At 28.1% G+C, this 23,681-nt stretch overlaps 1 protein-coding gene across 1 annotated transcript; it reads left to right on the top strand.

Annotated features, from left to right (window-relative positions):
- Nucleotides 1-7,240: 7,240 nt before the first annotated feature.
- Nucleotides 7,241-21,156, top strand: LOC141344187 (purine nucleoside phosphorylase-like). Its single transcript, XM_073848981.1, has 6 exons — nt 7,241-7,446; nt 12,363-12,532; nt 12,621-12,724; nt 14,928-15,103; nt 17,045-17,235; nt 20,342-21,156. Exons 1-6 carry the CDS (start codon nt 7,424-7,426, stop codon nt 20,572-20,574), a joined length of 897 nt encoding a protein of 298 aa, XP_073705082.1. The 5' UTR covers nt 7,241-7,423; the 3' UTR covers nt 20,575-21,156.
- Nucleotides 21,157-23,681: the final 2,525 nt, after the last annotated feature.

A 23,681-nucleotide genomic window follows, 5' to 3' on the forward strand; every position in this document is an offset into this window, starting at 1 on the left:
TTAAAATGATGTTAAATTAAGATTAAGATTAAATTGGTTGCAAAACATAATATAAATCGAGATTTTACAGAACTTTTTTTTAAAAAACGTTTTGTTATAACCACCTATTATATATTATAATTTTTGTTTATTTTAAATATAATTTTGTAATTCATATTTGGATGGCACTTAAAATTGAGTAACATTTTATTTTTAATATGCATATTAAGATTACGTGTGACCAAAATTGGAGTAGGACATATAAATAAAAAAGAATTTTTTTAAATAAAACATTAAAAATTAAGGCAGATTATTTTTTGTACTTTTTTGTGTACTATGTACTATTATACATAGGATTTTGGATTTTATTTCTTCTTTTATTATTTTATAATTATTATGCAGGGTTTATGAGCTCATATTAAATGGTGAACAACACTGAATATTTGCACTTTTAAAAATTAAAATATTAAAATAAACTATAGTGACAACAAATAGGATAAATTTAAGATTAAGATGAAAATTGGTTGCAAAATATCATATAAATAGAAATGAGTTACACTTGAAATCTTGACGTTAATAAAATGTATTAAATGTAAATTAATTAAAATTAATGTGAATTTTGCAATAACAACCCTATATATTATATTATATTATATTATATTATATTTTTTAAATATAACCTATTTTGAAATTGATTTTTTTTATTTAAAAAAATTTGGGTAACATTTTATTTTTAATATGCACAATAAAATTGCATGTGACAAATTTTAGGAGGACATATGAATAAGAAAAAAAAAATTATTTTATAATTAAGATGCTGGGTTTATGTGCTCACATTAAATAGCTAACTAAACTGAATATTTGCACTTTTAAAAATTAAAATATTAAAATGAAATAGTGAAACAAATAGGTTAAATTACGATTAAAAATCGATTAAAAATTTGTTGCAAAACATCACATAAATAGAAACCAGTTACACTTAAAATATTGTATTATATGATTATATTATATTATTTAAATATAAATGATGATCTCAATAATATTTAATTAAAATGAACTAGTGACAACAAATAGGTTAAATTAAGATTAAGATAAAATTGTTTGCAAAATATCATAGTAAAATTTGGGTAATATTTTATTTTTAATATGCACATTAAAATTATGTGTGACCAAATTTTAGTAGGACATATGAATAAGAAAACAAACTATTAAACATTAAAAAAAATTTTTTTTCAAACACCATCTAAAAATATTTTATATAGGATTTTGCATTTTATTTCTTCTTTTATTATTTTATAATTATTATGCAGGGTTTATGAAGTCATATTAAATGGCAAACAACACAGAATTTTTATTCTTTTAAAAATTAAAATATTAAAATAAACTAACAACAACAGATAGGTTAAATTTAAGATTAAGATGAAAAATGGTTTCAAAACATCATATAAATTGAAACCAGTTACAAATAAAATCTTGCCGTTACCAAAAAAAATAAAAAAAATAAAAAAAAAATATTGGGCATTTTGCAAAAACAAACCTTATATTATATTATATTATATTATATTATATTGTATTATATTACATTATATTATATTATATTATATTATATTGTATATTTATAATTGTATATACATTTTTAAATATTTTTTAATATTAGATATTTTATTTTAAGTATTATAAATATTTTGCAATTAATATTTGGATGGCAGTGCAATTTGGGTTAGGGTTAGATGCAAGATGAAAGAAGATGAAAATTGGTTGCAAAACATAGTAAAATTTGGGTAATATTTTATTTTTAATATGCACATTAAAATTACATGTGACCAAAATTTGAGGACATATGAATAAAAAAACTAACTTTTGAATATTAAAATTAGGTCAGCTTATTTTTTCCCTCAAAATTTAACTTGAGGAAAAGAAATCAAAGTTTGAACAAATGTTTGCTGTAACTTGATAGTTGATAAACCTTCATAATTTTTTTTTTCTCCACATGAAAAAGAAATGAAGATTTAGGATGCATGATTTAGCCTAAGATTTATTTACATATGATCATTGCACTAAGGATGTTTGTGTAAAAATCTAATATTCCAGTGATGCTTTGATGCTTTAGTCCTGGTGTGAAAGCTGAAGCTGAATTAAAGGGCTTTTCTTTCTCGCTCTCATTCAGTATTTGTCTTCATTTTGGAGGTTTTTGTTCTGATTCAGGCACTTTGCACAAACTTCCTCTACACGTGTGGATGTCAGCGGTTTTGGTGAAGCCTGGAACAGAACATCCTGAGAACAGCAGCTCACAAAAGAGCCCGTGAGAGGAATGAGAACTACACAGTGACCAGGCGTTTCATTAATGAGAGATGAAGAAGGAGAACACTGACAAAATGAGTGAGTGATGCTGCTGAACACTGTGAGCTCCAGGGGGCGCTGTGAAGCACGCTAGAAGCTAGAAGCATGCTTTATACTTTTTAGACATTTTAAATCAAAATTTGTTAAGTAGCATAATGCTTATGTTTTTATTTGCTTTATATTTGTTTTAAATATATTAAATGTTCAGTGTCACTCCAATAAAATACTTGTTTTGTACACTGCCAGTCAAAGGTTTTTGAATAGTAATATTTTTAATGTTTTTTTAGAGGTCTCTTTTGCTCACCGAGTCTGCCTTTATTTGATCTGAAATTGTGAAATATATTTACTATTTAAAATAACAGTTTTCTATTTGAATATATTTCAAAATGTAATTTATTCCTGTAATGCAAAGGTGATTTTTCAGCACCATTACTCCAGTCTCCATTGTTGCATGGTCGTTCAGAAATCATTCTAATGTGCTGATTTGCTGTATTTATTTGATCAAAAAATCTGTAAAACTTTAAAATATTTTTACTATTTAAAATAACTGTTTTCTGTTTGAATATATTTCAAAATGTAATTTATTTCTGTGGTCAAACCTGAATTTTCAGCATCATTACTCCAGTCTTTAGTGTCACATGATCCTCCAGAAATCATTCTAATATGCTGATTTCCTGCATTTATTTGATTTAAAAATACGGTAAAAAAATCTGAAATATTATTATAGTGTAAAACAGCTGTTTTCTATGTGAATCTATGTTAAAATGTAATTTATTTCTGTGATCAAAGCTGAATTTTCAGCACCATTACTCCAGTCTCTATTGTTGCATGATCGTTCAGAAATAGTTCTAATGTGCTGATTTACTGTATTTATTTGATCAAAAAAATCAGTAAAATGTTGAAATATTTTTACAATTTAAAATAATTGTTTTCTGTTTGAATATATTTCAAAATGCAATTTATTTCTGTGATCGAAGCTGAATTTTCAGCATCATTACTGCAGTCTTCAGTGTCACCTAATCCTCCAGAAATACTTCTAATATGCTGATTTCCTGCATTTATTTGATTTTAAAAATACGGTAAAAAATCTGAAATATTATTATAGTGTAAAACAGCTGTTTTCTATGTGAATCTATGTTAAAATGTAACTTATTTCTGTGATGCAAAGCTGACTTTTCAGCACCATTACTCCAGTCTCTATTGTTGCATGATCGTTCAGAAATCATTCTAATATGCTGATTTGCTGTATTTATTTGATCAAAAAATCAGTAAAATGTTGAAATATTTTTACAATTTAAAATAACTGTTTTCTATTTGAATATATTTCAAAATGCAATTTATTTCTGTGATCAAAGCTGAATTTTCAGCATCATTACTGCAGTCTTCAGTGTCACCTGATCCTCCAGAAATCCTTCTAATATGCGGATTTTCTGCATTTATTTGATTTTAAAAATACTGTAAAAAAATCAGAAATATTATTAGTGTAAAACAGTTATTTTCTATGTGAATCTATGTTAAAATGTAATTTATTTCTGAGATGCAAAGCTGATTTTTCAGCACCATTACTCCAGTCTCCAATGTTGCATGATTGTTCAGAAATCATTCTAATATGCTGATATGCTGTATGTATTTGATCAAAAATTTAGTAAAATTTCACTATTTAAAATTACATTTTGAAATATATTCAAATAGAAAATGGTTATTTATTTCTGTGATCAAAGCTGAATTTTCAGCATCATTACTCCAGTCTTTCGTGTCACATGATCCTCCAGAAATCATTCTAATATGCTGATTTGCTGCTCAAAAACATTTATTTTTATTATCAATATTTAAAACAGTTGAGTATATCTTTTTCAGGATTGCTTGATGAATAGAAACATCAAAGATCAGCATTTATCTGAAATAAAAAGCTTTTAGAAATTCTAGAATTATAGAAATGAATACTTTTATTTAAGCAAGGATGCTTTTAAATTGATCGAAAGTGATGATAAATACATTTAAAATGTTACAAAAAATTCTATTTCAGGTATATGCTGTTATTCTGAACTTTCTATTCATCAAAGAAACCTGAAAAAATCTACTCAGTTGATTTCAACATAATAATATCAAATAAAAAATCTGCATATTAGAATGATTTCTAAAGTATCATGTGACCCTGAATATTGGAGTAATGATAAAAACAAAATAAAAACATTGCTATTTATGTTTGAGAGTAAAACACTAGTGAAGAAACAATAAAAAAGTGGGTTAAAAACTGACCAATCTTAACTTTATTCAGAAAAAAAAAATGTTATTTTAGTGTCAGTGTAATGCTATAGTTTTTGTTAATATTTTGAATTAGATTTTTTTTTAGATGTCTATATAGTAATTTTTATTTACATTTTTAGTATTTTACTTAAACTAAATAGAATTTATATTTTAATTTAAAAATAAGTTTAAGTTTATTATATTTTATTTCAGTTAAACTAAATGAAAATGAGAAGTTGCTTTGGCAGCTAGTTGAAATAAAACCATTTCGATTCATTAAATAAATCTGAAAAAAATCCTCTCAGCTGTTTTCAAAATAATAATAATAATAAATGTTTGTTGAACAGTGAATCAGCATATTAGAATGATTTCTGAAGAATCATGTGACACTGAAGACTGGAGTAATGATGCTGAAAATTCAGGTTTGTATCACATGAATAAATTTAATTTTAACAAATATTCACATAGAAAACAGCTATTTTAAATGGTAAAAATAACTTCAAAATTTTACTGTTTTTACTGTACTTTAGATCAAATAAATGCATGCTTGGTGAGCAGAAGAGACTTAAAAAAAAACATTTAAAATCTTATATTCAAAAATGTAGAAAAACGACTGGTAATGTACATAGTAAATTTTGGTACACATTCCAAAGTATTTTTTTTAATATTACAGGAAACATGTAATCTGATAGATAAATAATTTATTTTATTTATTTGTGTTGCAATACTGCCTATACTGAACATGCACATTTTTTCAAATGCAAATACTGAACACTATACAATAAAACAAAAAAATAGAAAAGCAACTACAAAAATAAATACTAAGATAAACAGGTTTGTACACTTACATAAAAATAAAAATATACAAATATATAAATATAAATATAAATATAGCTTGAGCTTTATAGGTTTCTTATTCAGAGTCTCTACTACAGACTACCAAATCATAAAGTTGGGGTTTTTAATTAGTAAACTTGTATTTATAAATGTGAAATTTGGTCAAAATGCAAATAAATGAATTAAATGTGGCTGCTTCTTTTTATTATTATTATGCAATTATGGATTATGCATTTCTGTTGTAAATTTATTTTGATGTGGACATCTTAACGTCTTGGACCCAAATGCAAACAAAAATAAATACTCGGATAAATAAGTTTGTACACCTATATAAAAATATAAATATAAAAAATATATAAAAATATCAAATAAATAAATAGCTCAATCTTTTAAAGTCTTTAAAGGTTTCTTATTCAGAGTCTCTACTACAGTCAATCATAAAACAAAATCATTAAGTTGGGATTTTTTATTAGTTAACTTATATTTATGAATGTGAAATTTGGTCAAATGCAAGTAAATGAATTAAATGTGGCTGCTCCTTTTTATTATTATTATTATGCAATTATGTACATGGGCCAAAGATGAAAAAGGGTTTAAGGATAAAAAAAAATGTGTAATATTGCTTTAAATTGTTGTTGTTTTTCAAAAAAAAAATTTTTTTAATTGTTTAATTTCGTAGCATTTTTGTTTCTGTTTTCCTGAGCAAAAAATAACTATCATACATTTGTCCCTAATTTACAGAAGACACCCATTAAAATGTCATATTAAAATATTAAAAGATGAATTAATTTTCTTCTAAAAACGTTTTATCTGTTGTTCACCTATTTTTGTATATAATAAATAATTATTTATTTATTATGAAAATAAAAAATGTCAATAATTTGATCATTATATATTTTTTTTTTTTACATTTTAATGTATGACGCAAAGAAAATGTATATTAATTGAACTAAATATTTTAAAATTTTACAAAGAGTATTTATTTATGGTAAATATGGCTGTTCCTTTTTATTATTATTATTATTATTATTATTATTATTATGCAATTATGTACATGGGCCAAAGACGAAGAAGGGATTAAGCATAAAAACAATAAATGTAATACTGCTTTAAATTATTGTTGTTTCCCCAAAAAATATAAAAAAGTTTTTTGTTTAATTTAATGGCATTTTTGTTTTTGCTTTCCTGAGCAAAAAATAAATATCATACATTTGTCGCTAATTTTACAGAAGACACCCATTAGAATGTCATGTTAAAATATTAAAAGACGAATTAATTTCCCCCCAATTACTAATTAGTTGTAATTCTACATTTTCTAAATTTGCCCATTTGTCAGTAAAAAATATTTACTCATTTTAAACACAATAAAATTGAATATTCTCCCTTATTCCTTTATATAGCCTATTTTAAGTCAGAATAAGCATGTTTTTTTTTGTTTTTTTTACATAAATATTGTTTTACGCTAAATGACAATCTAAAATTATTTCAAACAAATTTTGACATTTATTCTCCAGAAACCTTAAAAGCAGACACTTCACTTACATTTATTGTATTATTATTGAAATAAATAGCTCAATCTTTTAAAGCCTTCATAGAGTCTCTACTACAGTCAATCATAAAACAAAATCATAAAGTTGTTTTGTATTTTGTATTCATTATCTTGCATTTATAAACGCGAATAGTTAGTTTAAAATGAAAATAAATGAATTAAACATGCACTTTTTTTTTACATTTGTGGCTGGTCCGTTTGTCTCGGAGGTGCGGCGGATGACGTCACAAAGGAAACGCGCGTCCTCCGGAGACACACACCCGCGCGCGCAGCCAATGAGAGCGCGCCTCATGACTGAGATGGAGGAGGAAACGCGTTTTATAAGGTCATTCTCTCATTCCCACACACATTCACATTCTCAGCCGGAGAAACGAGTTTAGCGGAAAACTACAGACATACAAGAGCGCATTTAACCGGAGACGCGCGACTTTATTTCATTCTTCAGTATCTGAAACTCAGAAACCCGTCGAGATGTTTCCTGATTCAACTTCAGGGTGAGTTTCCAACATCTCATTATAGGAAGTAAATACTTTAATGCGGATCACATTATAAATGGCACATTATGTGTCGCGCGCATATGGACTGTGACGTCATCTGTGTAGTTGTTACATCAGAAATAATTTATTTTAATCTTTTCTGTCTGCACAGTTATTTTTGTGGGTTTAACAGTTAACGCAAATATAACTTTAGAAAGTGATGAAACTTATATTCATATCTGACATTCATGTGCCACATTACGATGAGGCTTTCACATCAATAAAGCTCACATAGGAGGACCTGAACATTTGAGACAGTTAGATATAATACATGATATAAAACCTTAAATGATAAAAAGTAGTAAGATGTAATCCCGCGTGTTGAGATGCACGTGCACGTGTATTGTGTGATGCTGGGAAAACCCGGGCGCGCGCTTCGCGTGGGCTCCCGCACGTATCACTGCGATCAGACACTTGATGATGATGATGATGATGGGAGAAGAGCATGTGTGCTTTTAAGAAATATTCTCAGTATGTTATAACTTTGTTTTCAAAGATGTATCTGTCAGCGATTACATTGTTTTTTCACAAACATTGAAAAATGTTTAAAAAAAGTTATGAACAAATGTTCCTCTAGTAAAGTTATCTATTAAGAATGTTCTTAAGCTTTGTATACATTGTTCGTGGAAATTTTTCTTCTAAAACATCATATATATATATATATATATATATATATATATATATATATATATATATATATATATATATATATATATATGAAAATAAAAATGTCAATAAATTAATAAAAAACATTTTAGCAATTTTATGACGCAAAATAAAAATATTTATTAATTGAACAAAATATTTGAAAATATATTTATGGGTCAAAGACGAAAAAGGGTTAAAGCGTAAAACAGTGTAATACTGTTTTAAATTGTTGTTGTTTTTCCCCAAAAATATTTTAATTGCATTTTTGTTTTAGTTTTTCTGAGCAAAAAAATAAACACCATACATTTTTCCCCTCATTTACAGAAGACACCCACTAAAATGTCATTCAGTGTAACAATCATCAAAAATCAAAACAAAATTCATTTTATGTAAATGAACGTTCTGGCAACGTTCTCTTAAAGTTATGAACAAATGTTCCTCTATACGGTTTGTTCAGAGTTATCTATTAATAATGTTCTTAAGCTTTGTATACATTGTTCGTGGAAATGTTTCTTCTAAAAACGTTTTATTTGATGTTTGTCTATTTTTTAATATAAAAAAAATTATATTTATTTATTATGAAAATAATGTCAATAAATTGAAAAGAAATTTTTACAATTTTTGTTACAATTTTTACAAGTTTATGATGCAAAAATTAAAAAAAATTATTAATTAAACAAAATATTTCAAAATATTAAACATAGTATTTATGGGTCAAAGATGAAAAAGGGCTTAAGTATAAAAACAATAAGTGCGATACTGCTTTAAATTGTTGTTTTTCTGATTAATTTAATTGCATTTTTGTTTTAGTTTCTCTGAGCAAAAAATAAATATCATACATTTTTCCCTTCATTTACAGAAGACACCCACTAAAATGTCATTCAGTGTAATAATCTTGACATTTTAAAAGACTAATTAGTTGTAATTCTACATTTTAAAATGTGCCACTATCCTAGGTTTTGCCCATTTGTCAGTAAAAATTGTTTTACTTACTTACAACACAATAAAATATAATGTGTTCCCTTATACTTTTATACTACATTTGAATATGAATAAGCATGTTGTTTGAATTTTCATATAAATATTGTGTCACACTGAACGACAATGTAACATTATTTTAACCAAATTTTATTTTTCAAATTTATTCTCCAAAACCGTATTTGAAACCTTAAAAATAGACACTTTACTTACATTTAATGTGCTTTCTATGGACATAAAATCACTTTTGTAAATTTCTTCTGACCTGGACATCTTAAAGTCTTTAACCCTTACATAAAATAATTATTTGCTGAATATTACTTATATATTTATGCACCAAATTAATATTTTTTGACATCATACAGTTATAATTCTGTTGTATTTTTGATGTATTGTCTGATACTGTGCTACTGCCACAGTACTTTTTTGCAAGGGTATTCTTTCTGCAAGACTTTCAGTGTATTTTATTTTCAATGTATAAAAAAACCACTAGTTTCAGAACATCCAGAGTACATTCAAAAGTAACAAATTTTAGAATGTTCGCAAAATGATACAATGGAATGTTCCATTCACATTCTTATACCAAAACAAAATGTTTTGTAACATTGTGACCTTTCAGAGACCTTTCAGAGACGTTTTTGCAACAATGTAATGTTCTTAGAACATAATTGTTTTGTTAGATGGGATGCTTTCTATTCAGTAACCCAGCAAACACAGAACATTAATGGTCTCCTTTTGTTTTTTTTTTTGCGGAGCAAACCAATGACAAAATTCTAGCAACGTTCTTTTAGTTTTTGCAGCCATAAAATAAGGTTCTCAACCAAGAATCGTTAGCTGTGAAGTGAGTCATATCAGAAGTTGATTCAGTGACAGCTTTAAATGAGTTTCCTGTGTGAATCATTCAAGTCTTTCATTACCAGAACTGCTCACAGGAGTCATTTGTGCACGAATCAGACTAATCCTGCCATGATTGTGTGTTCCCCAGTGTTTTGATTTGATCACACTGAGCTCAGATGATAAAGACAGGCTGAACACATGATTTGTTGTTATGAAAACATTACATGGGAAAGAAGGCAGACAGAATGACTCCAGCACAAACTCTCATGCTTCATTTAGACGGAGATAGTTTTAGTCAGAAATACTTTTCTCTTTTAAACACTGAGTCCGTATAAGGTTACAAACATTCGTAGGTTGATTTAAAAACAGCACTGTTTTTGTTTGAGGGTCAAACACTGTTTGGTGAAGCTTAAACTAAAAAAAAATAATAATTTGTCAGTGGGTTTAAATTATTCTAAACTTTATCCAGAAAAAAGTTATTTAGTGTCAATGTAATGCTAGTTTTTGTGAATATTTTATATAAAATAATAGTTTGTTTGATTTGAAATAAAGTTTAAGTTTTGTATATTTTATTTTAATTAATGATTATTTTATTTAAAGTATTTTTTTATATTTTTAATAGCAGTTAACTATACTAACCCTAATGCAGAAACCTTTTTTTAAAATAAATCTAATGATCATAATTAATTAAATTAATTTTAGTAAAATTTGTTAAAAAAATAAATAAATGTGGATTGTTTCTGTTATTTTTATTATTTTTAAAGTCATTTTAGTTCAACTTAATCGAAATTTAGTTTGTTCAGTTTAAAATAAAATAAGTTTAATCTAAAATTTATTTGGTTAATGTTTATTTTATTTAAAGTATTTTTTTTTGTTTTTATTTTTAGTAAAGTATATTAACCTGGATCCAGAAGCCTTATTATCTTAAATATTTAGTTTTTTTTTTTTAAGTAAATCATTAATTAAATAAATTTTAGTAAAATTTGTAGATTTTTTTTTTTTAAATAAAATAAGTTAAAGTTTTTTATATTTTATTTAGTTAATGATTATTTTATTTAAAGTATTATTTTTTTATGTTTTTATTTTTAGTTAAGTATATTAACCCTGAATCAGGAGCCTTATTATCATACACATTTAGTTTAAGTAAATCTAATGACCATCATTAATTAAATAAAGTTTAGTAAAATGTGTAGAATTTTTTGTGTGTGTTTCTGTTATTTTTATTTTTTTTAGATGTCTATATAGTAATTTTTATTTACTTTTTTTTGTTATTTTAGTTCCACTAAATGAAAATTGAGTTTGTTCAGTTTAAAATAAGTTTACATTTTTATTTTTTATTTGGTAATGTTTATTTTTTTTTATGTTTTTTTTTTACTGAACTATATTAACCCTAATGCAAGCCTTATTATCTTACACATTTTATTTTTTAATAAATCTAATGATCATCATTAATTTAATTAATTTTGATAAAATTTGTAGAAATATTTTGTGTTTCTGTTATTTTTTATTTTTTTTTTTTGGATGTCTATGTAGTAATTATTATTTAAATGTTTTTAGTTATTTTAACTAAATTAACATTTTGTTTGTGTGGTTTGAAATAAAATAAAGTTTTTATATTTTATTTGGTTAATGTTTATTTTATTTAAAATATTGTGTTTTTATATTTTAGTTAACTGTATTAACCCTGATGCAGAAACCTTTTAATCTTACACATTTTGTTTTTTCAAGTAAATCTAATGATCAGCATTAATTGCATTAATTTTAGTAAAATTTGTAGATTTGTTTTGTTATTTTTATTAATTTTTTAGATATGTATATAGTATTTTTTTATTTATGTTTTTAAGTTATTTCAGTTCAACTAAATGAAAATTTAGTTTGTTCAGTTTAAAATAAAATAAGTTTACATTTTTATATTTTATTTGGTTAATTTTTATTTTAGTTAAAGTATTAATTTTTATGTTTTTATTTTTAGTTAAGTATATTAACCCAGATCCAGAAGCCTTATTATCTTACACATTTCGTTGTTTTTTTTTTAAGTAAATCTAATGGTCATCATTAATTGCATTAATTTTAGTAAAATTTGTGTGTGTTTCTGTTATTTTTATAAATTTTTTAGATGTCTATATAGTATTTTTTATTTTTGTTTTTAAGCTATTTTAGTTAAACTAAATGAAAATGAGAAATTTTGCTTTGGCAGCTTGTTGAAATAAAACAAGTTTAATTTTTCTATGTTTTATTGAAGTTAATGTTTATTTTATTTCAAGTCATGGAATTTATGTTTTTAGTTTTATTTAACTTTAATAAACTTATTATCATACACATTTTGCTTCTCCAGTAAATCTAATGATACTAAATGAGATTAAATAAACATTTATCTCACTATTAATCTCATGAGTCTTTCTCTCCTCCAGGTACAGTTATGAGGAGTGTAAGGCCACAGCTGATTGGCTGCTGGCTCAGGCTCCAGTGCGTCCTCTGGTGGGGATCGTGTGCGGCTCTGGTCTGGGTGGACTGGCAGAAATGCTGAAAGAGCAGCTGGTGATCAACTACAGCGACATCCCCAACTTCCCTCAGAGCACCGGTGAGTTCAGACCATGTGCTGTAATGCTTTGACGTGCTGTAATGGTCTCTAAACTGCCTCCTGCTCGTTCTAACCGTGTTTTCTGTAGTTCACGGTCACGCTGGAAAGCTGGTGTTCGGCACGCTTAAAGGAAAGCCGTGTGTTTGCATGCAGGGCAGGTTTCATCTGTATGAGGGATACCCCATTCAGAAGGTGATTAACACACTAACAAAATATGTTTCACTGTTTATCCAATGTTCTCATTAAGTTATGTAAACGTTAATTCAGATTTTTTATTTTATTTTTTATATTTTATTGTTTTAGTAATTTTAGTTTATATATAATTATTATAAATAAAATAATAATATTTTTTTATTATTATTTAATTTTTAGTTAATGTTTTAGTAATTTAGTTATTTTTTTTAATTTTTTTTTTAAATAATTTATTTATAACTTTTCTTTTAGTATTTTTCATTATAGAAATGTTCTAGAAAACATAAATGGAATGTTACATTGTATCACTTTGCAACAACTGTATCATTTTGTATCGTTGTTATTTTTTATTAGTTATTAATTATTTCATAATTTTTAGTTTTTTTTTAAATGTCTATATAATTTTTATTCATTTTTGTTTCAGTTTTACTTATTTTAGAACCTCAAATTAAACTAAAAGAAAATTAGAAATGTTGCTGAATTAGGATTTATTTTTATTTTACCTATTTTTATTTTGGTTTTATTAGTATTTTTTTATGTATATCTATTAAATTTTCAGTCATTTTTATTTCAGTTTTAGTTTTAGTTGTTTTCAAAACATCAAGTTAAACTACATCATACTATTTATTTTACAATGGCAACTAGCTGAAATGAAAGAAGTTTACATTTTTCATATTTCCTTTTATTTTTAATTTCAAGTAACAAAACTTTTTTATTTAGATTTAGTTTGAAACAACTGTATCATTTTGTATCATTATGGAAATGTTCTTTTTTATTAGGTTTTTTTTTGTATTTATTTTTATTTTTAAATATTTCATCATTTTGTTTTAGTATTTTTTTTATGTCTATATAGTTTTCATTCATTTGTTTTAGTTATTTTAGAACATCAAGTTAAACTTTAAGAAAATTTGAAATGTTGCTGAATTAAGTTTTTTTTTATATTTTACTCATTTTTATTTTGGTTTTTAGATTTTTTTAATATATCTATTTGGTTTTCAGTCATTTTTATTTCAGTTTTAGTTGTTTTAAAACATGAAGTTCATCAAACTAGAAATATTACCATGGAGCCTATAGCTGAAATTAAAGTTTACATTTTTCATATTGCCTTTTATATTTAATTTCAAGTAACAAAACTTTATGTTTTTAGATTTAGTTTTAGTTCATTATAATAGCCCACATTCAAACATTCTAAAAAAAACATAAATGGAATGTTACATTGTTTTATTTTGCAACAAATGGATAATTTTGTATCATTATGGAAATGTTATTTTTTTTTAATTAGTTATTTTTTAGTATTTTTATTTTTTATAATTTCATCATTTTGTTTTTAGTATTTTTAATATGTCTGTATGGTTTTCATACATTTTTATTTCAGTTTTAATTATTTTAGAACATCAAGTTAAACTAAAAGAAAATTACAAATGTTGCTGATTTAAGACTTTTTATATTTAAGTTATTTTTATTTTGGTTTTAAAAGTATTTTTGTAACATATAATTTTCAGTCATTTTTATTTTAGTTTTAGTTGTTTTAAAACATCAAGTTAAACATTAAGCTAGAAATTTTACCTTTTAAAACAAGCTGAAAATTTAATAAGTTTACATTTTTCATATTCCCCTTGATTTTTAATCTCAAGTAACAATTTAGTTTTTAGATTTAGTTCATTATAATAGCCCAGATTCAAACATTCTATAAAACATAAATGGAATGTTACATTGTATCATTTTTCAACAATTGTATCATTTTGTATCATTATGGGTATGTTACTTTTAAACATTCTTTCACAATTAAAAAACATTAGACCAACATTCAACTGAAACATTTACAGAAGAACCTTCAATGAATAATGTATAAATGCTAATGTCTGAGAACATTGTTGAAGACCAGTGAACATTGAACAAATATTTCCTGGAAGAGCGATTGTTCATAATATTGACAGAACATTCTGAGAACATTCAGCTGAGGAGGAACTGTTGTCAAACAGCTGCTGCTCTTGTCTTATCAATATTTGCTGAATGTAAATATCAGTGGCGTTTTTACAATGCTTTTGTTAATACAAAGCAAACTTGACACATGTGAAATGTTCACAGAGTTACAGCTCTATATCATAGTGCAAAAAGTCCTAATTATAATACATTGCATTATAAATTCCTGTAAATTTTTAGATGAAATGTGCGTCAGATTTAGTTTGTGATGTTCTTGCAGATCACCATGCCGATCCGTGTGTTTAAGCTGATGGGAGTGGAGACGGTCATCCTGACCAACGCCGCCGGCGGACTCAACCAGGACTTTCAAGTGGGCGACATCATGGTCATAAAGGACCACATCAATTTTCCTGGATTCGCTGGAAACAACCCGCTAGTGGGAGCAAACGATGAGAGGTGAGATGATTTGATTCCAGACTACTAAAAATTCAAAAACACATGACAAAGTTACTACATGACTTGAGCACTGTAATAATTGTAAGTTAAAACTATAATAATTAAAATAATGCTTATAATAAAATATAAATGCTACTTGAACAACCAAATGACAAAAAAACATAAATATACTGTACACTCTTAAAAATAAAGGTGCTTCACAATGCCATAGAAGAACTTTTTTTTTTATCTAAATGGTTCCATAAAGAACCTTTAACATCTGAAGAACCTTTCTGTTTTACAAAAGGTTCTTTGTGGCGAAAGAAGGTTCTTCAGATTATAAAAAGATACGAAAGAGATGGTTTTGACTGAATGGTTCTTTGTGGAAACAAAAATGGTTCTTCTATGGCATCGCTGTGAAGAACCTTTTAAAGCACCTTTATTTTTAAGAGTGTAGCTGCAAGCAGCGGGGTTCAAGCACTTTAAGGCATTTAAACACGTATGAAAAAAGACGTTATGTAGCAAACATTTATTTGCAAATACCATAAAAATATTATGTTTTGTAATAAATGTGACTGTTATAGTGCCAGCTGCGGTCCGATTTCCTTTGCATACTTGTTTACAATCATGTTGCATGTGCTCAGCAGGTTTTGTGAAGTTTTTCGTTTTCTTTTAAGCTTTATAGGGTTTTGGGTACATTCGGACAGGCCCCTTTTCTAAACGACACCATTATAGCTTCCCAAATGGTACACTTCAAAATGCTTTGTTAAATATTGACCTAGAAAGTCCAAACAATTGTACTGAAATTTTTTCCAGAGTTCGCAAAAGTAGTTTTTTTGCATCTTCTCAATAATTTAGCAAACGATTTTATTGACAGCAGTGGTTCTAGAGGCAAAGTTGTCTGTATTTAGTTTTATTATAGTTCTATGTATGATAGGAATATTGTACTAATGTGTGAAAAAGCATGCAACGTATAATCCTTTATGCCATTGAAAAGTGGATATCGTCCCCCACCAGTGGATGATTTCTTTCAAATTTCTCACAGTGTTTTGAGGCCATGAGTCGAACAAGCACACCAAGTTTCATTCCAATCGGCCTCCGTTATCCATGTCTAATAGGTGCTCAAACTTCGTCGACCGATGGCGGCCATGTTTTTTGAGATCCTTATAGACACTTTGAACCAAGACTGCAGTGATTTTTATGTTGATAGTACAAATGCTTGTGTAGGTATAGCCCCACCAAATGGCCAAGCTCTGTTATTTATTTCCCCTGATTGAGCTCTTACATCAGTGTTCTGAGTTTGGCAAAGATATCTCATTCTGTTCAGGAGTTTTAAGCATTTTACTAAAAGTGCCCCTTTCAAAAGTTTTGGCATCCCTTTGCGACAATGAGTCAAATGCTCAACCTTTTTTTAAATAATTATTCATATTCACTCTCTAGAGAATCTTTCTGCGCTGGTTTGGTTCTGATTGGATAAAAAACCTAGGACTAGCTTGCAAAAGTAGGTTTTGCAAAAAATCCAAAATACCCCAAAATTTAGCCACGATTAAATCTGCATGCGTTTTGTCTGGTGTGAGCCAAGGATTCCAATGAGACAAGACACTTGGTACTACCATCCCTCCAAGTTTCAAGTCTTTACGACTTACGGTTTGGTCTGCACCATCAGTTTTACTTGGAGATTGCTGATCCGTGACCATTCTAATAATTACAATAGGGTTTCAGTACTATGCGCTTGAAGCCCCTAAAATTTAAGATGTTGAAACTAAACTGGAAATTAATTAAAGCTATATAAAAAAATATATTAAAAAATATTAAACAAGCACCAGACAAAAATGACAAAAATGCTCAAATAATACACTGATTTTGAGGAATCAACAGCTGTAGTCCCACTTTAAATGCTTTGTTGTTGTTGTTATTGACATAGTGTTAAAGTCGATTTTCCTCGTGTTCTGTTTCTGTCAGGTTCGGCACACGTTTCCCATGTATGTCAGATGCGTATGACCGTGATCTGCAGCAGCTGACTCATGCGGTGGCGGCGGAGCTGGATTACTCAGTGTTCATGCAGGAAGGCGTGTACAGCGTGTTGGGCGGCCCGTCCTTCGAAACCATCGCCGAATGCAAAATGCTGCACTTCCTCGGAGCCGACGCTGTGGGTGAGTAAAAAAAAATGTCAGCATGTGATTTCAATCTATTCTGTAAAGAACCTGTTATCTCACAATTATGACTTTTTTTCTCAGAATTGTGAGATATAAACTTACAATTGCGACTTAAGTTTGAATTGTAGGATATAAACTTGCAATTCTGAGAAATGAAGTCAGAATTGTGAGATATAAAATATAAACTATAGAACTGGACTTTATAACTTGGAATTGTGAGTTTATAAGCAATTATTTTTTCTCCTCAGAAATGGGCTTTCATAACTCAATATTGCAAGTTTCTATCTTGCAATTCTGACTTTATTTCTTGCAATTGTGAGTTTAGAACCTGCAATTCTATCTTTATAACTCACAATTGCAAGTTTATATCTCACAATTCTGAGAAAAAAAGGTAGAATTGCGAGTTTATATGATGCAGTTACTGGGAAAAAGTCCGAATTGTGAGATCTAAACTATAAACTATAGAACTGGACTTTATAACTTGCAATTGTGAGTTTATATCTTACAGTTCTGTGAAAAAAAGTCAGAATTGTGAGATATAAACTCACAATTCTTTTTTTTTTCCTCAGAAATGGGCTTTATAACTCGCTATTGCAAGTTTATATCTCACAATTCTGAGGAAAAAAAGGTAGAATTGCGAGTTTATGTGATGCAATTCTAAGAAAAAAAGTCAAAAATTTAGACGTTAAAGCTGAAATGAAAACGAATTAAAGCTATATAAATAATTAAAAAAACAGTTTTTGTTATCTAAAAACAGTATTGGTAACTGAAATTAGGCTGAGATAAATTATAAATAAAAATAAAACTTAAATTTTAAATACTGACCTGGTAGCAAAGTTAAGTACTAAAATAAATAAAAAGCTATGATTAAAAAAAATGTAAAGATAAAACTAGTTAAAGCTACATAGAAATATATAAAAAAAATAATGTACAAATTCTGAGAAAAAAAGTCAGAATTATGCGTTATGGGGAAAACGTCAGAATTGCGAGATATAAACTCACAATTCTTTTTTTCACCTAATAAATGGGCTTTATAACTCGCTATTGCAAGGTTATATTTAACAATTCTGAGGAAAAAAAGGTAGAATTGTGAGTTTATGTGATGCAATTCTAAGAAAAAAAGTCAAAAATGTAGATGTTCAAGCTGAAATAAAAAGGAAGATGAAAACAATATTGGTAACTAAAATTATGCTGAAATATATTATAAATAGAAATGAAAATTTTAAATTGAAATTTTAAAATGAAAAGCTAAAACTAGTTAAAGCTACATAGAAATATATAAAAAAATAATGTACAAATTCTGAGAAAAAAAGTCAGAATTATGCGTTTATATGACGCAGTTATGGGGAAAAAGTCAGAATTGCGAGATATAAACTCACAATTCTTTTTTTCACCTAATAAATGGGCTTTATAACTCGCTATTGCAAGTTTATATCTAACAATTATGAGGAAAAAAAGGTAGAATTGTGAGTTTATGTGATGCAATTCTAAGAAAAAAAGTCAAAAATGTAGATGTTGAAGCTGAAATAAAAAGGAAGCTGAAAACAATATTGGTAACTAAAATTACGCTGAAATATATTATAAATAGAAATGAAAATTTTAAATTGAAATTTTAAAATGAAAAGCTAAAACTAGTTAAAGCTACATAAAAATATATTTAAAAAAAATAAGGAAAAAAGTGAGAATTACGAGTTTATATGACGCTGTTGCGGGGAAAACGTCAGAATTGCGAGATATAAACTCAATTATTTTTTTCACTTAATAAATGGGCTTTATAACTCGCTATTGCAAGTTTATATCTAACAATTCTGAGGAAAAAAAGGTAGAATTGTGAGTTTATGTGATGCAATTCTAAGAAAAAAAAGTCAAAAATGTAGATGTTCAAGCTGAAATAAAAAGGAAGATGAAAACAACATTGGTAACTAAAATTACGCTAAAATTTATTTTAAATAGAAGTGAATATTTTAAATTGAAATTTTTAAATGAAAAGCTTAAACTAGTTAAAGCTACATAGAAATATATAAAAAAATAATGTACAAATTCTGAGAAAAAAAGTCAGAATTATGCGTTTATATGACGCAGTTATGGGGAAAAAGTCAGAATTGCGAGATATAAACTCACAATTCTTTTTTTCACCTAATAAATGGGCTTTATAACTCGCTATTGCAAGGTTATATTTAACAATTCTGAGGAAAAAAAGGTAGAATTGTGAGTTTATGTGATGCAATTCTAAGAAAAAAAGTCAAAAATGTAGATGTTCAAGCTGAAATAAAAAGGAAGATGAAAACAATATTGGTAACTAAAATTATGCTGAAATATATTATAAATAGAAATGAAAATTTTAAATTGAAATTTTAAAATGAAAAGCTAAAACTAGTTAAAGCTACATAGAAATATATAAAAAAAAATGTACAAATTCTGAGAAAAAAAGTCAGAATTATGCGTTTATATGACGCAGTTATGGGGAAAACGTCAGAATTGCGAGATATAAACTCACAATTCTTTTTTTCACCTAATAAATGGGATTTATAACTCGCTATTGCAAGGTTATATTTAACAATTCTGAGGAAAAAAAGGTAGAATTGTGAGTTTATGTGATGCAATTCTAAGAAAAAAAAGTAAAAAATGTAGATGAAAGCAATATTGGTAACTAAAATTACGCTGAAATATATTATAAATAGAAATTAAAATTTTAAATTGAAATTTTAAAATGAAAAGCTAAAACTAGTTAAAGCTACATAAAAATATATTTAAAAAAATAAGGAAAAAAGTGAGAATTACGAGTTTATATGACGCTGTTGCGGGGAAAAAAATCTGAATTGTGAGATTAAAAATTTGCAATTACCCTTTTTATTTTTACTTAGAGGCTTCCATAATTCTGAATGATTTATCAGTGCACGCTATTCTAGAAAAACTGAGAATGTTTGTTTATATAGGTCTTTTCATTAAAAGAGTTCCCATTATTCTACAACTCCTCCTGGAGCATGAAGGGCATGTATAATATTAATGATCATTCAGTGCCAAAAACAGCCTATTCTGTGTTGAGCCTTTGAATGTTATAATAAATCAAGTGCATTTATACGATCTGCGTGTGTGTTTTGAGGCATGAGCACGGTTCACGAGGTGATCGTGGCGCGTCACTGCGGGATGAAGGTCTTGGCTCTGTCTCTGATCACCAATCAGGCGGTGATGGACTACGACAGCGAGAAGAAAGCCAATCACGAGGAGGTCCTGCAGACGGGCGAGCTGAGAGCAAAGCAGATGGAGAAACTGGTCTCCACCGTGGTGTCCCGCATGGAGCTCCGAAACAACAAAACACTAAACCCCTGTCAGTGATCGCACAAACGCAGACCGCTAGACGCTCGCTGCAGACATCATAGACGTCAGTTATTCCTTTACAATGTTTACATGCCAGGGACAAAGTGTTTTAGGGAACATTTTGATGAAACATTCCAGCAAACAGTGATGGCCAAAGATATTTTAGTTTAAAGTGATTTTAATATATATTTATTGTGTCCAAACGTCTTAAACGTGATTTATTTAAAACATGGCAAATAATACATAAAACATGTCTAGCTATGAAGAAAATTGGGTTATTTATTTTTTAAATATTTAAAAAAAAAAAGAGAGGAGCTGTTACTGAATTCACTGTGAGGTACTGCACTTAAAGATTACTGTATTTATGACCTATTTATGTAACTGTGAGGCTTTTGAAGTTGTTTTAAATTGCACTAAATGTTGGAGTTTTTTGGTGTTTTATGTGTGTGTTTTAAGATCTGACTTTCACCAGCACTTTCCCCAAAAACGTGTATTTTATAAACCTGAACTTTGAAATTGCACTTCAAACTTTGTGGCAGTTAGTTGTTTCTATGATCTGCTTCAATGCAATAAAAAAAAAAAATTCTTGGATTGACATTATACTTTTGTCATTTGTTTCTACATGATTCTGAGATATTAACCTGTCCTTTTTGGACCGTGTGCATTTCCCGTTTCCTCAAACTCTCCTGACAAATCACTTCTATGGCATTCACAATATTGATAAACGGCTAAAATAAATCCAACTTAGTGTAAACCTTTGTTTTGTTTTTATGTGACTTTGGTTTTTACTTTTTGTTTTTATTACAGCCATTAAAATACATTTAATCTGTAAACAAATAAATACATGCATGTAACACATTTAGCATACAATGCTAGTTTCTAGCATGATTAGCAAGTTGCTAGCATGTTTCTAGCATATGGTTAGCTAGTTGCTAACATGTTTCAAAGTGAAAAGAAATAAACACTTGAAATATATCAGTCTGTGTGGAATGAATGTATACATTATACAAGTTTCACTTCTTGAATGGAATTAGTGAAATAAATCAACTTTTTGAAGATATTCTAATTATATGACCAACACCTGTATTGTAAAGTGAGCTTGTTTTCCAGTTTTTTTTTTAACTCCTTCCCTCGATTAATTGGTGTTAGTGTGAACAAAGGCGTAAACTGGTTGAAGGGTGTAGGAGACCAAACAACTGTTTCTTGAAGTGCCCTACTGCGTCATCATCCCATGCCCATATGGAGGCGCTGTCATCATGCAAAGAATCTGTGCAAAGAATCATGTGGGCCGAAGTCTACATCAGTTGTACCTTTCGAAATCCTTCATTACACTTGTAACACCTCTTGGGGCAGCTGGCGTTGGATGCAGGGTTGCCAAATCCATGTTTTTTTCTACTGAATTAGTCTACTTTTAACATGTTGCATAGGTTGATTTCCCCCTGTGGGTTAAAGGTTTGAAATATTTCATAAATTACATTTCAGTAAAATGCTTTTATTAAAATATTTTGCTTTCTACCTACGATAAAACTGTGCGAAATGTTAAGTTTTGTAAAGAACTGGTAGGAAGAATTTGGATAACAGTGTAAAATATTTTAGGTATAGAAAATAACATATTTTGATATTTGGTATGTGGTCATTGCACTACTTTGGGCTGTTTTTGACTGGCCATTGGGCTAGTTTTGTCAGAGACCTGGCAACCTTGGCTGTATGGTGCAAAGCAGATGCTTTCAGTTTGGAATTCCAGCTGAACTAAATGATTTATATTTTCAGAAAAAAAGTAAAAGAACAGTGAAGGCGGGGCCATGGTGGACAGGTGTAGGGTTCAGGGGTGAAACATAAAATAAAGAGAGATGGTCAACAAGTTACTTCGAAGAAAGCTCCTCAGGGTCTTATTTTTTTATTATGAGATTTTATTATAAAGAAAAGCAAATTCTTTGCCAGCAGTTCACACAATGTATAAGAACACAAAAATAACTAAAGGGCTATAGGCCAGGCCAAAATAATAAAAATAAACTACCTTAATCCAGAAACAAAATGTCATATCAAAAATAAAACTAAAGAAAATACAAGAACTTCCCTTACTCTTTAACTAAACCCCAAAACAGGACAGAAGGATGTCAAAAATAATTGGCACCTGGCCCCTGTGATGTGTCTCCTTTAAGATCCTTACATGTTTATAACTCAAAGGACATTTAAATTCAGGTTATATAAGTGGTCTATCACACACAACTAAAAGAAAGGAGAAAACAACAAGAGGGAGAGAAAAGTAAACATTTCAATATTTCGCTTAAGCAATCACAAATCTTATAATCAAGGTATGATAGCAAAGTCACAACAACATTCAACAAGGTGGACAACACATATTCTGCTCATGTCTTCATGCCCTTCTAAGAATGTTCTTCTTCTTTTTTTTTCTTTTATTATTGACTGTTCACATTTTTTGAATAGACCATTACCGCCATCTATTGTGGGTAATGGATCTTAGGGGAGACTTAAATCCCCTAAACCCCAGACCTATCAAGACTCGAGTTTTTGATGTTGCTGCATGTTCAGCTCCTCCATCTCGATTTCAGGTTTGTAGGTGTCCGAAACCAAATATAAAATAGCATTGCATAGCCTTCACTGTATAAATTAAATATAGATTAATTATTTTTAAAACAACAAAGTAATGCAGTCGGGAGTAGTGAGTGATTTTCTGTCTTTTATTTTTTTGGATTGGCACAAGGACACTGACAGCAGCTTGTAAATTAGGCACAGTCACTTTAGAACAGTGGTTCCCAACCAAAACTGCATGTTTTCCATGTCTCCTTAATAAAACACAGATCATCTTCAGACCATACTGGCGAAAAGTTATGGATTTCATGTCGATATTAGAAACGTTTTTTATTTAGCGCATCAGCAAATTTGCTGGAAAGATGCCAAACTGCATCTGAGGCTGTATCTCTGCAAACCTTTGACATATTTACACCAAATAAAAATAAAATTACCAGATTAATTTGGTAACAGCGCCACCTATTGGCCAAGAGTGCTAAACTATTCATTAACCATCAATATTAAAAAATGTATATATAAAAAATAATAGCATTAGCCTATTGTAATGAAACTGCTCTTAAAATATTCCTTGG

The sequence above is a fragment of the Garra rufa genome, chromosome 10 (assembly GCF_049309525.1).
Source record: "Garra rufa chromosome 10, GarRuf1.0, whole genome shotgun sequence".
Lineage (NCBI taxonomy): Eukaryota > Metazoa > Chordata > Actinopteri > Cypriniformes > Cyprinidae > Garra > Garra rufa.